We start from the raw sequence: 13906 nt of genomic DNA, 5'->3' as shown, positions 1-13906 counted from the left end.
TATAAATATTTTTTTATAAAATTGGAAACATTTAATAATATATTAATACAATAATTAATATTTTGGACAAAACTGATTAAATTTAATATTTAGGAATTTAAATAATCGAAAAATGTTTGAATATTTTATAAAAATATTGTTAAAGTTATAAATTTTAAAACCTAACAGGGCAACACACTATAGCAGATTTGAGGCATTTTAACGTTTTATTAGTAGAATATTTGGGGGCAACCTGAACCAAGTGCCTAATCTGTAGTAGAATATTTAGGGGCAACCCGTACCAAGTGCCCAAATTGTAGTAGATTTTTGCGTATGTGTTAGTGAAAAATGAAGGATTGGTTACTTGTAGGTTTATACAATGACTCTACCCGCTGGTAAAATTAATTATTTAACAGACAGCTTTATAAGAGCCAGCTCTCTTTTAGGTGAAATCACATATCTCGGGATCTGCTGGACTGATTTTAAATACGGTTCATGATATTATTTTAGCATTTTTATGTCAAAGTATGAAAAGGGGCGAAATCGGACCACAACCATGGCTACTTGACATATAACATAATTTTAAATTGCTTTTGATTTTTTCACTTTCCAGTATACACATATGTAGAGAAGCAAATAATATAACGAGATAAAGCTTTGCACCTACAGTGTTTATGAAGTATGCCACCTTACGAGTTCAAGCCCCTAGGGGCCGAATATGCGGACCCCAGAGTCAACAGTTGACTTTTTACCGAAAATATCGGCAATGTGTGAGATTTATATATAACTGATATTCAGAGAAAATTGTTTCCTGTTAATAGTACGACTGTGTACCAAAAATTAATTGAATCGAATCAGTACTTCCCTTATACCATGTTCAGACCGACAGTTAATCACACGATTTCGGCTGTTGAGTGGTTTATCCCACTAATCTTATAAATTTATCAAGATTTCGCCATACAAAAATGACATTTCAAAATCACTTCATCGGAGTGATTTGAAACTGATCCACGCTAAATCTCTCTGTGCGACTCTGATTTTGCGCCATCTACTTGGCAGTATTGGAAATCTATTACATTGTCACAGCTGATTTAGACACTACAAAAAGGAAAAAATGTAAAAAACAAATTTTTATTAGAGCAATGAATCTAATTTCTGCCCAAATGAAAAAATGCGTCCATTATTCCCATAATATGGAAAATATTTAAAAGAATTTGGCTTTTATTACAAAATCCTATATGACAATGTTTTCTTTTGATAAATATTGAGCGATGTAAATTCTTGAATGGCAAAAACAGCTGTTTTTAATCTTTTCAACGGCAGTAAGAACGCTGTTGGGTTATGAAATGCTTAAATGTTATCTAATATTTTCGGTCTGAACATGGTATTAGCTCCCATATACATAGCTGTTATAAAGTTTTAAGTTCATTGTTTTACCAATATTATGGTGCGCTACTGTATTGCCATTTCAATAAACATAGTAACATCCCTGTATCTATCAACCATTTCTTTGAACGTCAATTTCATTTCTGCTTCCGTGTGACGTTTTCATTTTATGTTTTTGTAATGATTCTTTGCACTTGTTTTTTGTGTTGATTGGTAAGAATTTTGTTTTCATCATCACGTCGGAATTCGCAACAAAAAATAACATATATTTGGTAGAACAAGGCAAGTGATATTGTTTAAAATAATAACTAACTAAAATTTCATATAAACAATAAACTTACATCAAGTTATTTATAAAAAGTAGAGTTCGTTTATAAATTCATGCGCCGGTATTCAGTTTACAAAAGCTAGAGGCACCGTATATGTACGAGAGCGCACTGTTTGCATAGGTATTTCTCTTAATCTCACCACCATCATTGTTGTTGCGTACAAGCTTGCCAAATGTTATAAATTTACATCAAAACTACTACATTCATCCCCCCTCAGCGTATTGAAATATATTGAACTAGTTTTTTAGTGTTCTGAAAATTAGTTTAAATTTTTTTTAATTTATAAATGTTTTTAAATAATCAAATATTCTGAAAGCGGCAAATTTTTAAATCCGTTAATAATTTCTTATTTAACAAAAAAATTATCCGGAAATAGTTATATATGAAATAATTTATAAAAGCTGCACATACGTTTATTTCCGGCCTAATATTATTGGACTCTATTAACATTTACGGAAGTACAAAATTAATTTGAGTCTTTTATCTATCTTTATCAGCCGTCCGACACAAATTGTATTTGCTTTCTCATTTTTATAATTTCAACCGTATTTGTAATGTTAAATTGCTTTTTCAAGTGTGATACTCACACTACCCTATAACAAATTTGTTCTGAAGTTCATAGAAGGAGTCTTCAAGGATGTAAATTAACAGCAATTTAAATTATACAAAATATAAAGATGGCAACCATATTTCAGCTACCTTTGGTACCTTTACTTCACTTTTGCACAACAACTTATCACTTATATTTGGAGTTAGTTTTTTTCAGTCACATCTTGAGCAGCAAAGTGGTGAAAAGGATTTTAAATATTTTAAGTCCATTGTTGAAAAACAACAAAGTGAACAGCAAAATAGGATTTTTGTGGAAAACAATTAAATCTTTTATTCAGCATAATATTTTAATACTTTGCTGGTAACTCAGGTAATACTGAACGAATACAAACATAAATAAATCTTTATACATACTTGCAAATATTTACAAGTTTGAGATGCGGGAATGTGATAAAGCAGACAAAACAAAAACATCGTTGATAGGCGAATGCTCATATTCACAGTCATACATATGCACATATATACCATACATACACAGGAATGTTGAAATATTGTTAAATTATGAAAATATCCAAAAAAAAAATATTGTAGTATTTTTTTTAACAAAAAATTTTGCTAATAAAGATGTTTAGAGTATTTGCCTGAATTGGTTTAAATAGAAAAACAAAATCCAAACCAAATCAGGAAATTACTTTATATGTGTATATTCTCTTAAATACATCCATATGTACATACATACTTATGTATGTATGCGCATATGATCCCAATTAATTTCTTTTTTTCGCGCCAGGGTTTGGTTTGTAAAATTTCTGGTCGGTCCTACACACGGATGTCCATAGTTTTTTCCTTGTAAACTCTCTTCTGAATTGGCGGCCTTCGGCCCGATTAAAAAAAAAAATATTTTTGCGGCCTTCTACGTTATGGGACCTAACATTTACCAATTTATGTTTTTAAATTTAATTGTAACTATAAAGTTTTTCGTTTTGTAATATATGTATACCAATGAAAGCAATTTATTCAAAATGTTGACTGCCAATTTGTGGCACAATTCCGATTTCTTTGGCGGCGCGATTTGAAGGTTGGAAAGAGGAAGTCCTCCTGATTAAAAAATATTCGAGATATTCGAACTTAAAGTTCAAAAATTCCCAAAATTCGAACATTTCAACAAGCTATTTTACCACATTAAACACACTTTACTCACATTTTTCATTTCAAATTAATTGAATTAAACTATAAACTTTTAATAAATCCACATTTTACACTTTTAACAGTCTTTTTACCGAAGAAATCTTTATTTTAAAAATTACATTTTACACTCGTAGTGAACATCATGTGTGTGCTAAAAATTACGACGAAATGGAGCGCTGCCATGTGATAATACGGAAATTCGCTGAAATGCCTTTTTTCCCAAAAATTCCTCTATCCATTCATGTGGATATGTTCTTTATTTAATGTAATAAACAAATAAGTAATATTATATATATTGTACCCTAATATACAAAAAAAGGTATTATCAAAAATAAATGGAAAGCGCTGACAGATATAATAACCAAAATTTAACCATTTAATAACGAAAACTCAAATTTTGTTTCAATATCAGTGCAAGATAACCAAAAAATATAACCACTTTATAACGAAACTCAATATATTTTTTTATTTTAACGCAGAAAGGAGTACTATGCGAAAGTACTTCAGTCACCCCGGGTATTCGCTCGACCAGGGTTATTTTTTTAAAGCGCGGCCGAAGGCCGCCAACGCAGAAAGGAGTACTACGCGAAAGTACTTCAGTCACCCCGGGTATTCGCTCGACCAGGGTTATTTTTTTAAAGCGCGGCCGAAGGCCGCCAACGCAGAAAGGAGTACTACGCGAAAGTACTTCAGTCACATAAATCACATATTACACATATACATATGTAGAAAGAATTTTTTTATAGTTAATATAGAAAAAAGAATCACGCGAAAAAGCAAACAAAGAAAAATTGTTAAAAATCCTACATATTTCCTGTTTAAGATGTGGCAAGGCTTGTTTTCCTCATAATTGTAAACAATCTAACCTTTTCAACGATGAGTGTGCTAAGTGATTTTTAAATTAATAAATTTAGGTAAAATATACCAAAATAAAAGTGAAATGTGAACTTATTTCAATGTTTAGAGTGTATATTTAAATATACAGAGTGAAAAACGTGAAAAAATTTAGTGAAACATAGAGAAATACCATGTGTTATTAGTGCAAATTTTTGAACTTTTAATCGTGAATATTTTAAAAAATAAAAGTTATTTTTATATTATTTTGGATATTTCTTCTCTGGAGAAGCTCCCCTATGCGCACATACCCCATTTATATGTATGTAAATTCGTGCCCAATTTGTTTATGAGAATGGAGTCGATTTCATGACAAAAAAGAAAAATAATAGTAAATTATTATATGTATATAGAGATCACATACTTATGTAAACGAATTTTACATATATAATATTAGAGCTGGCGTAGAATTCTTATTTTTAATTATCTCATGCGTAAATCATACATTTATCCAATAGTATGCTGTCCAATTTCGATTTGAACTCGCTATTTAAGGAAGGTCAGCGTACACTACAATGCGTGAAAGACAGTACACTCTCAAAAATACATACATACATACATATGTATTACTACATAGTGTGCGTCTAGCATATATGCATACATATGTAATGTGATATACATAAGTACATACATTCATGAATAAAAAAATTACAAAAACGTTCGGTTGTACCGAATATAAAATACCTTTTACAAATAAAGCGGTTTTTATACAAGAGCTTAATTTTCATCGTTCAGTTTGTATGGCTGCTATATCCTATATCTGTTCGATCTAAAGAATTTCTTCAGATATTATATAAGATTATAGGTTTATCACACAAGAATTTGATTTTTATTGTTACATTTTTATCGCGGCTATAGACTATAGTGGTCCGATATCGGCGGTTCCGACAAAAAAAATTGTGCCTGCCTTATAACAGTAGTTCCCGCAGCTGCAAGCGATAAAGGGATACGGAAACGGTTTTCCACTTCCTATGCGCATGTTCAGCTTTATCATAAATCCGACAAAAAATATTTAGAACCCAGCAGGCACCAAACCTTGAAAGGTTGTCCACAAAAAGCATAACAGACATAAGTAGTTTCATTGAGATCACCCAATGGTTCAAGCGCTACAATGAAATGGAATAGCAAGGCTATAAGGTCCTACGCCAGTGCACCAAAATGGCTCCTCCAATGCTAATTGAGCCCTTGGTGGTACTCCTATCCACTTATCTACCATTCACATGTAACATATACTTATGTAAATATATTAGATGGTCTTCGACGTTTCCTTCTGGGTGTTACAAACTTCGTGGCAATTTTAATGTACCCTGTTCAGGGTATAAAAATAAAAAATCAGCAATATACACTGGTGGTAAGCATAATAGATGAGCACCCTCTTATTATATTATATTTCTGTAGGGCTCTTTCTACAGATTATAATGGCTTTGTCCATCTAACGGTTGTTTTATCACCTCAAAATTATAGAGATGGATATGTAGTTATGTATGTACATGTATATATAAATGATCAGGATGATGAGACGTGTTGAAATCCGAGTGACCATCAGTTCGCCCGTCTGTGCAAGTAATAACTTGAGTAAAAATGAAAATAGCTTGATGAAACTTGGTACAAGTACTTCTTGGCAAAAAAGTGAGGAGAAGTTCGTAGATGAGCGTAATCAAACTACAGTCACGCCCTCAAAACGTTATTGAAAGTGCCATAACTTACCACTACATTAAGATATAAATCTGTAATTTGGCAAAGCATATTTCAGTAGCAAGGAGCAAAATGTAAATATACTATACATATGTATGTATAGGTACATATATCTCCTAAACCATAAAGCTACAACAATCGAATTCGCCTGAAGAAAACATTATAAGCATTTCTACCGACATGGTAAAAATTGATGATATTGGACGATAACCTCGCCAATCCCCATATAACGGCACTGTTAAAAACTACTAAAAGCGCGATAAATCAATAAATAAATACGGCAAAGACATTAAATTTTACCCTCGATATGGCATGAGAGGTTTTAAAGGAGCCGGGGTCAAAATTTGACAATAGGCGTGGCAGCGTCCACCTTTAGGTAAAATCACATGTATCAACCATTACAATCAAATTCGACATATAACATTTCTTTGACACTCCTATATTATAGTGTGAAAATGAGCGAAATCGGCCTACAACCACGCCTACTTACCATATAACACAGTTTTAAATCTCAGATAATTTTTTCACTTTCTAGCATACAAATCAAGAAGTAATTAGTTTAATAAGATAAAACTTTCCACAAAAGTCCTCTTGAATTATGTCACCTTATGACCAAAAATTTTCCAAATTGAACCGAAACTTTTTAAGATCCTAGGTGCCAAATATGTGGACTCCAGTGCCTGTAGTTGACTATTTACCGAAAATATCGGTCGATGTCTGATATATATAATTGAACTTTGGAAAGAGTCCTTTTCAGATAGTAGTATGTCTGTGTATTACAAATGGGTTTTATTGCCGAGTTGTTAATCCTTGGCCAGATAAAAGTCGGTATCCGATTCGGTTACGACACTTATTTTGTAGCTTTGTCTAATCAACCAACCCATTGCTCTCATCTAAACCAGTATTGTGCCAAATTGATTTTAAAGTATGGACTCGAATTGTACCACAACATTTGTGCTCATATTATAACGATTTTGATTTTCAAACAATGCGTGCGATGCGGTGACGTTGAAATACACCGCAATTGTCGTGTCTATAGTGGAAACGGCGTTAGATCACACCTTTGGAAACTTGGTAAAGCGGTATCGGCAGAATGCACAGCTGTTTGAAGGAAAATGAATCCTCAAAACCGTCGATAAGACGGGATATCCATCACGACTCGAAAGCCCAATTATAAAAAAGTGCAACTGGAGTTGGAGTTTATTTCATCAATTCCCTTGAGTTATTGAGTGGCGTTTATTTTGAATTCGAATTATGGTTGAATGCGACGGCTCGCGGCCGGGTGTTATTGTTACCTTTTTCCACGAAGAAACCAACTTATTATTAGAAATGCAATTAATATGGTTTCTTTTTAAAAGTGAATATTAATATAACATTCACTATAGTCATATACTCCGAGAATATAAAAGAACGAAATCGGTTTCAATTTAAATATGATGCATGAAAATCCCATAAATGAACGGGTAAATGAGAATAGCGGACTTAAACTAATATCTGCAGAAAACAACCATCAAGCTTAAGAAATTTTCTTATGAAATAATTAGGTTTTTATCAAAAAGAGCGCGTGTCCGCTGAAATCGTGCCAAATTTTTATTGTTATAATTTGTATTGTTATAATGTATAATATCTTCGCATTCTTATATTTCCGTGTGGTTTACCGCATTTATTTACTGTACGTACATATATTTCTTTATGCATAATTGTATATGTGCATATGTGGGAAATATTAGTTCTTTACTTTATCAGGTGTATATCGATTTTATTCGAATTGGGTCATGTAATTTGCCAATAATTGCTTGCAATAGAAGGTGAGATCGGAAGTTAACTGCTCGTCTCGCTCATTTCATGTTACGGTAAATCCAAAATAGCATTGATAACTGAATAATTAAATACCGCTTGTTCGAAAGAAAATAAAACTAGAACACTTCAATATGAATAGAAAAACGTTGCAGCTGTCCATTCTCAACTAGAAGGTTTACTGACTTGGAATTCTCACTCTTCGACTGGTAATATAGAAGGACGCGCAAATGTGAGTAAAAGAAGAATGGAACCACTACGTATATGTACATATGTACATATATTTAATATTAATATGAGTTATTATATTATTTTTTACCAAAAAAGTAATTTATTTTACCCAGCACTCAATTTTGAGCTTTATGTGTAAGTAAGTATATAAGCAAGAGTAAGACAAAATTTTAATTTCATAAATTTCGGGTACATAGACGTTTGTTTTCACCGATTTAAAGTTATCTGATATAACTAATAAGGTGCTGTAATTAGAACTTATTGTCATAATACTGTTGAGATAAGAATTCCTTATGGTCCCCATATATACTAAACATCTCGTTTTGAATATTGTGGCAACATAACATAAATCCTTGTTATGGAGAATCATAACACCTTTCCAATAAACATAAGAGTCTTCATATTTAAGTCACTTGGACAGAACTCTTTATATTTGCAGTCCTTTGGTTTGGCGGTGCTGAATCCATCGGTACAAATTTTAGTTTTAAAGTAATACTAGAAATATGGATTTAGAAGGGAAATTTACTAATCAAACTTGGTGGTGTCTGCATTTCCCACAAAAAAATATAGTACCATGTCGAAAACGTATGAGCAACACAGAATGTATAAATCATTGTTATGAATGCTCAAGTCATTGAAGTAAACCTTTAATGGCGTATGACTTTAAAAGGATTGTTTTTATGGAAAAAAATTTAATCAGACCTGTTTTGTAGCCCATCAGTTTGTTTTGTGTGAATATACTCGTATATTTTTCAAAGTATTAAAAAATTCCATGCTACATATGTAAATAATATAAAATAAAGAAATAAAACGCATATACTTATATTATTGTTGTAGTTAAGAATTTAGTTCGATAAGGGATTGCCATTATGTTTTAAAAATTATTTCGGGCGAGTGACGGCCGCAGTTGGCTCGAACAAATTTCAACCGAGTCTAATTTTCTTTTACTTTTGGCAGCAATTGGACCCGTATGTCAGCAATAACACGCCGAATATTATATTCCAAAGCGTCAATCGTCCCAGACTTATCTGCATAAACGCCTTCACATAACCCCACACAAAATAGTCCAGCGGTGCTAAATCGCACGACCTTGGAGCCCAAAAAAGTTTCTTTCTTTTTCTCATAGTATATACTTACATATGTATATATAATTTTTTTTAAATAACGGACACCCTGATATTAACACACATACATACATAACTTTTAATTTACCATAGACTGATTATTTTACGAATCTAAAGCACCGTTAAAGTCGCAATGGGTAAAAGTGAAGATCTTGCGACACTTTCACTCTTTCATTGGGGCTGTGGGGTGCGTTCGTGCAACGGCAGCGGCTGAAGTTTACAGTGGAATGGGGTCGTAGGGTTCAGGGTTGGTAATGTCCATTGTTGCCACGGCTTATACTTGCGTATTTGCTTGGCAGTATTGATTTATTTTTCGATTTGGTTCATTGTGTTTCCACTGTATTGACCACCGCCACATTTGGTCACCACATACACCGTTTTTTAGTCGCCTATACAAATATATATGTACATATACATATGTAAGTGGCATATGACAAAGAATATAGAAACATACCCGCTTGCAGGTGACGGACGAGCACATTTGTCTCGTTAAAAGTGCAATTTACAGACGTGCCGCGTACTATCGCTCGCACATACTCAATCGTCAAACAATTAGATGTTCGATTAACTGCCAAACGAAGCAGATGTAAATAAAACTCGTGCGGAAACGGTCGTTCGCGCCAAGTATAACGGAATATTTCGGTAACAAATATCCAAATTTAACTGTCGCTTACGTACGCATACATATCTAAAAGTAGTTAATGTTTTTAAATACTTTTAAATGAAATGACTCTTTCATTAATTCGAATTTCAAATTTTTTTTTTTAATTTTACAGATATTGAAACTCTGGAAGAAGGAAATAAAGTAAAATGGGTTCTGGCGGCTTAACTTGTGTGAAGTTTATTACATTTTTCTGTAATTTACTTTTTGCTGTGAGTATCTCATCTGATTAGTTTCTTATTTCACCGTTGTTCCTAATTATTTATTTAATAATTTGTTTATTCTTGTTCGATATTCAGCTAACCGGACTGCTCATTCTAATTGTGGGTGCCATGGTGCAGTTGAACTATGCGCATTATTCAAATTTCGTTAGTGACCACATATGGACTGTGCCCATTATTTTGATTATCGTCGGCGCAACCATAGCATTCATCTGTTTTCTCGGCTGTTGTGGCGCCTTGAAAGAGAATAGTTGCATGATACTGTCATTCGCTCTTTTGGCGGTTATTATATTCTTGTTCGAAATCGGTTTAGGGATAGCTGGTTATGTTAAACATGCATCTCTGAGTGATATAATGGAGGAACAGTTCAATTCCACAATGAAAGAATACAACGAACGCAAAGAAAATCGTGATGCTTGGTCGCTTTTGCAAAGTGAGGTATGTATTTGCAAATTTTATGTATGTAACCGTAGTACGTTCTCGCACGTATTTTTTTTTTAATAAATAGTTATCAAAACTTTGCTCTTATTTTCAATAAAATTCCTCTACAGTTTCGAGCCACTTCCTCTGATATAAGGCAATATTATCAGACAGGTGTTAGACAAAACTTAAACTTTGACAAATACAAAATACATGTTTCTTACTTGGCAAAGAAATTTTGCAAAAAACGTGTGAAACCCTTGGGAAGAATCAACGACTCCATTTTATCCGCTCATAAAAAAAATTGCGAATTTTGCTATTGTTGCTACAGAGTATAACAGTTTTGTTCCCGGTTGCTTGTATCACCCAAAACTAATCGAGTTAGATATAAGGTTAAAAATATATAAATGATCATGTTGATGAGACGAGTTGAAAACCGTGTGACTGTCTGTCGTTCCGTCTGTCTGTTCAAGTTGTAACTTGTGTAAAAATGAGATATCGTGTCATAACTAAGTACTAAATAAAGAAATAAAACCGTAATTTGGGACAGGCAATCGTGTTGTATCGCCCTCTAATAGCTTTAATGTACACATATATAGTGACAGGATGTCTCCATAACTGGATACATTTCATGAACGCAACGTTTTAATAGTTATTTTCATACATAAGCAATTCCTATAACCAGTATGTTCCAATGACCGGAGACGAACACTATTTTGGTAATATTTCGCTCGAAATATATGTGATAAACGAACAAGATTTCATAAAATTTGTCAAGAAAATTGTGAACATTTTATAGTTCCTGCTTTTTTAAATTATTATTAATTTTTTGGTGTTTTGAAAGTTTTATTTTAACAACAAAACGTCAAATGATCGCAGCTAACAAATTGTCTGGTTTTTTTCATAGTTAATTTCTATTGAAGTATAGTTATAAATTACAGCTTCTGAATCTAAAAATACATTTTAAACACTCGTTTTTGCATTGCCCCCATTTATGTACGGTCAACTTTATATCGCATTAATCAGCCAATTTGTGATATCTTAATAAAATTGAGTGAGCATGTTTTTCGATGAATATTTGTGACTATAATGGACGGGTGAAAACTTTTTTCAACTTCCGTTTGACTTTATACCATATAAGTATGTATATCGATCAATATTTAAGATTTCTAAAAAAATTCACTGAACGTATAATATTGGATATACTATAGTTTAATTCCGAAAACATGGGAAATAATAATATTGAGTCTATGACCAATAACATAAGTTAATATGATCAAAATTTGATTATAAATCATTATAGCTTCGTCGAATAATGAATGCTGAAATGTTTCTCAACATTTTTAATAGGTATAAAGTTAAGTATAAAATGTATGGTTACACTCCAACTTAGCCCTTCCTTACTAGTTTTTAATTAAGATATTCGGGATCAGAAAAAATGCATTAAAACGTTTATTTAAAATTAAATATCAGGTAGCTGGTCGTTACGGTCGCGGCCGCTCACAATCAAATCAGAGGGCGGAGAAGTGTATATCTCCGTCAATTTTGCTTTAATTGCTCTCAAATTTTCACAGAATAATCTTAAGATATTGTACATTAATATAAAATAAAAAAATGCAAAAAAGAATACCTTACTACCCCCTTAAATATAATCACGGCAGCGAATTTTTGGGTAAAAATATTTTCGAGTGGTACTGTTCACAATATGAATTTTTATATATTACATAATAATTTTAGAAACGCCTACCCAGTCGCAGGATCTCATTCCAATTTTGCTATTATGGCAGATTTAAAATAAACTCGACTATTAATTAATTCTCGTTATTGAAAAATTACTTTGTTTTTTTCGTTAGATGGATTGCTGTGGAACCTTTGGGCCTAAGGATTGGGAACCGATATTTCACAATAGCTCTCTGCCACCTGCATGCTGCACGGTCATCAATTTGAATGAAGCTCAAGACTGTACGGTTGTTCACGCCCATTCGGAAGGCTGTCTAAATAAGCTGCTCTCCCTGCTCGACTCCAAAACATTAACTTTAGCGGGCGTGGTACTCGGCGTAGCTGGTATACAGGTATGTAATAGCAAACTATCTTAAAAACATATATCAAAAAAGTGTTTTCTTTTATATTTCCAGCTATTGACCATACTTTTCGCCTTCTGTCTGTTTCGTTCGTTCCGACGCAGTTACCAGACGGTTTAAAAAACAGCATGATACACATATTAGGAGTTAATAGTTGAATGCTTTTTAAATATGAAATTCATACAGCCAATACTCATCCTAATATGTGTTATAAGAATTTATTTCAATTGAATATCAACAGTTTTTAAGGCGAACAAAGTAATAATTAGAAAAGTGCTTATAAATAAGTAAAATTACTTATGTCGGCTACATATAACTGAGCACACAAATCACATTTTAAATTGTTACTTACATACTTATACAATATATACACATGTAACTATATGAGAGCAGCATTATTATGCAGACTTCAAGCTCCCCATATCACTTATTCATATCAGTGTTATAAGTTAATGAACAACGTCGTGAAGTTTATGCTCAACATTTTTGAGTGACCAAGAGCGAATATGAACAATATAATATGAATTTACACCTTTAAGCACATTTTATATACCTATTGTATATGGTATCTAAATATATGTATGTACTGGCAATCATTTTTTGACGAAAGTCATTTTGTAGTTTAGCACCAAAAAAGACATTAGCAACAATACGGTATGCATTTCACTTAAATTTTTGTATTTATATATTTTCATCTATGTATGTATAAGATTTCATAATATCTGTACTATTAGATTTCTTTATATAAATCTTGAGAAGGGTTTTACATAACTACACTACTTGCCCAGCCCATTTCGGCGGCATAAAGCATTTAAAGAAAATGCCAAACTCAATTAATTGTTTAAACTGGAAAAATGTATACAAAATTTTATAAGAGTTTTATATTAAAAAGAAGCATAAGATGAATTAATACGAAAATATCTAAACCGAAATTGACGTAAACTAATAGCAACCATTAGCAATGTTTATGGTAGTGGTATTTTTACATAAACCAATTTGCTTGCTCTTTTATGATAGATTTGCTTAATTTAAAACTTAATGGGATTTTGTTTGTTATACCAATTTGAAAAGTAACAAGTTTTTAATGAATTTTCCACTAATAAGTAAATATGAAAACTGAAAGCATTCAAATAAAGAAATGAATAAAGAGTTTTTATATCTATATTTTACACTTGGTTATACAACAATCCAAATATTATATACATATATCTCCTTATTTAGAATATTTATTAGAAATAAAGTTTTTCCATATACATACATATGTACATGACTTATGAAGTTCTTCAAAAATTCGTATTTTTATATTTATGTTTAAAAATTTTACTAGAAAATAAATTAGCATAACCTAATC

General features: G+C 32.1%; 2 protein-coding genes across 8 annotated transcripts in view; one reads left to right on the top strand and one right to left on the bottom strand.

Moving 5' to 3' along the window:
• The window catches only part of LOC120768984, a 106645-nt gene extending 104765 nt beyond the window's left edge, over window positions 1-1880 (bottom strand). For both annotated transcript variants that reach the window (XM_040095804.1, XM_040095805.1), the window contains exon 1: window positions 1707-1880. The gene's annotated coding sequence lies outside the window, so the exon portion shown is untranslated. The remainder of the gene's footprint in view (window positions 1-1706) is intronic.
• LOC120768985 (CD63 antigen) lies at window positions 1606-13148 on the top strand. 6 transcript variants are annotated; one of them, XM_040095813.1, is made up of 5 exons: window positions 1606-1647; window positions 9949-10045; window positions 10133-10492; window positions 12328-12546; window positions 12610-13148. In XM_040095813.1, exons 2-5 carry the CDS (start codon window positions 9983-9985, stop codon window positions 12673-12675), a joined length of 708 nt encoding a protein of 235 aa, XP_039951747.1. In that variant the 5' UTR covers window positions 1606-1647; window positions 9949-9982; the 3' UTR covers window positions 12676-13148. The 6 variants fall into 6 exon arrangements, with proteins under 6 accessions (XP_039951747.1, XP_039951745.1, XP_039951746.1 ...); XM_040095811.1 differs by lacking the exon at window positions 1606-1647 and adding an exon at window positions 2462-2613; XM_040095812.1 differs by lacking the exon at window positions 1606-1647 and adding an exon at window positions 7813-8049.
• Window positions 13149-13906: the final 758 nt, after the last annotated feature.

The sequence above is a fragment of the Bactrocera tryoni genome, chromosome 2, assembly GCF_016617805.1.
Source record: "Bactrocera tryoni isolate S06 chromosome 2, CSIRO_BtryS06_freeze2, whole genome shotgun sequence".
Classification (NCBI taxonomy): Eukaryota; Metazoa; Arthropoda; class Insecta; order Diptera; family Tephritidae; genus Bactrocera; species Bactrocera tryoni.
Note: the sequence above shows the minus strand (reverse complement) of the source record. Positions and strands in the feature narration are given on the sequence as shown.

Coding starts and splice junctions, on each gene's coding strand:
- LOC120768985 (XM_040095813.1), top strand. CDS start 9,983: ATGGGTTCTGGCGGCTTAACTTGTGTGAAGTTTATTACATTTTTCTGT. Junction 10,493..12,327: donor GGTCGCTTTTGCAAAGTGAG/GTATGTATTTGC, acceptor TTTTTTCGTTAG/ATGGATTGCTGTGGAACCTT. Junction 12,547..12,609: donor TCGGCGTAGCTGGTATACAG/GTATGTAATAGC, acceptor TTATATTTCCAG/CTATTGACCATACTTTTCGC.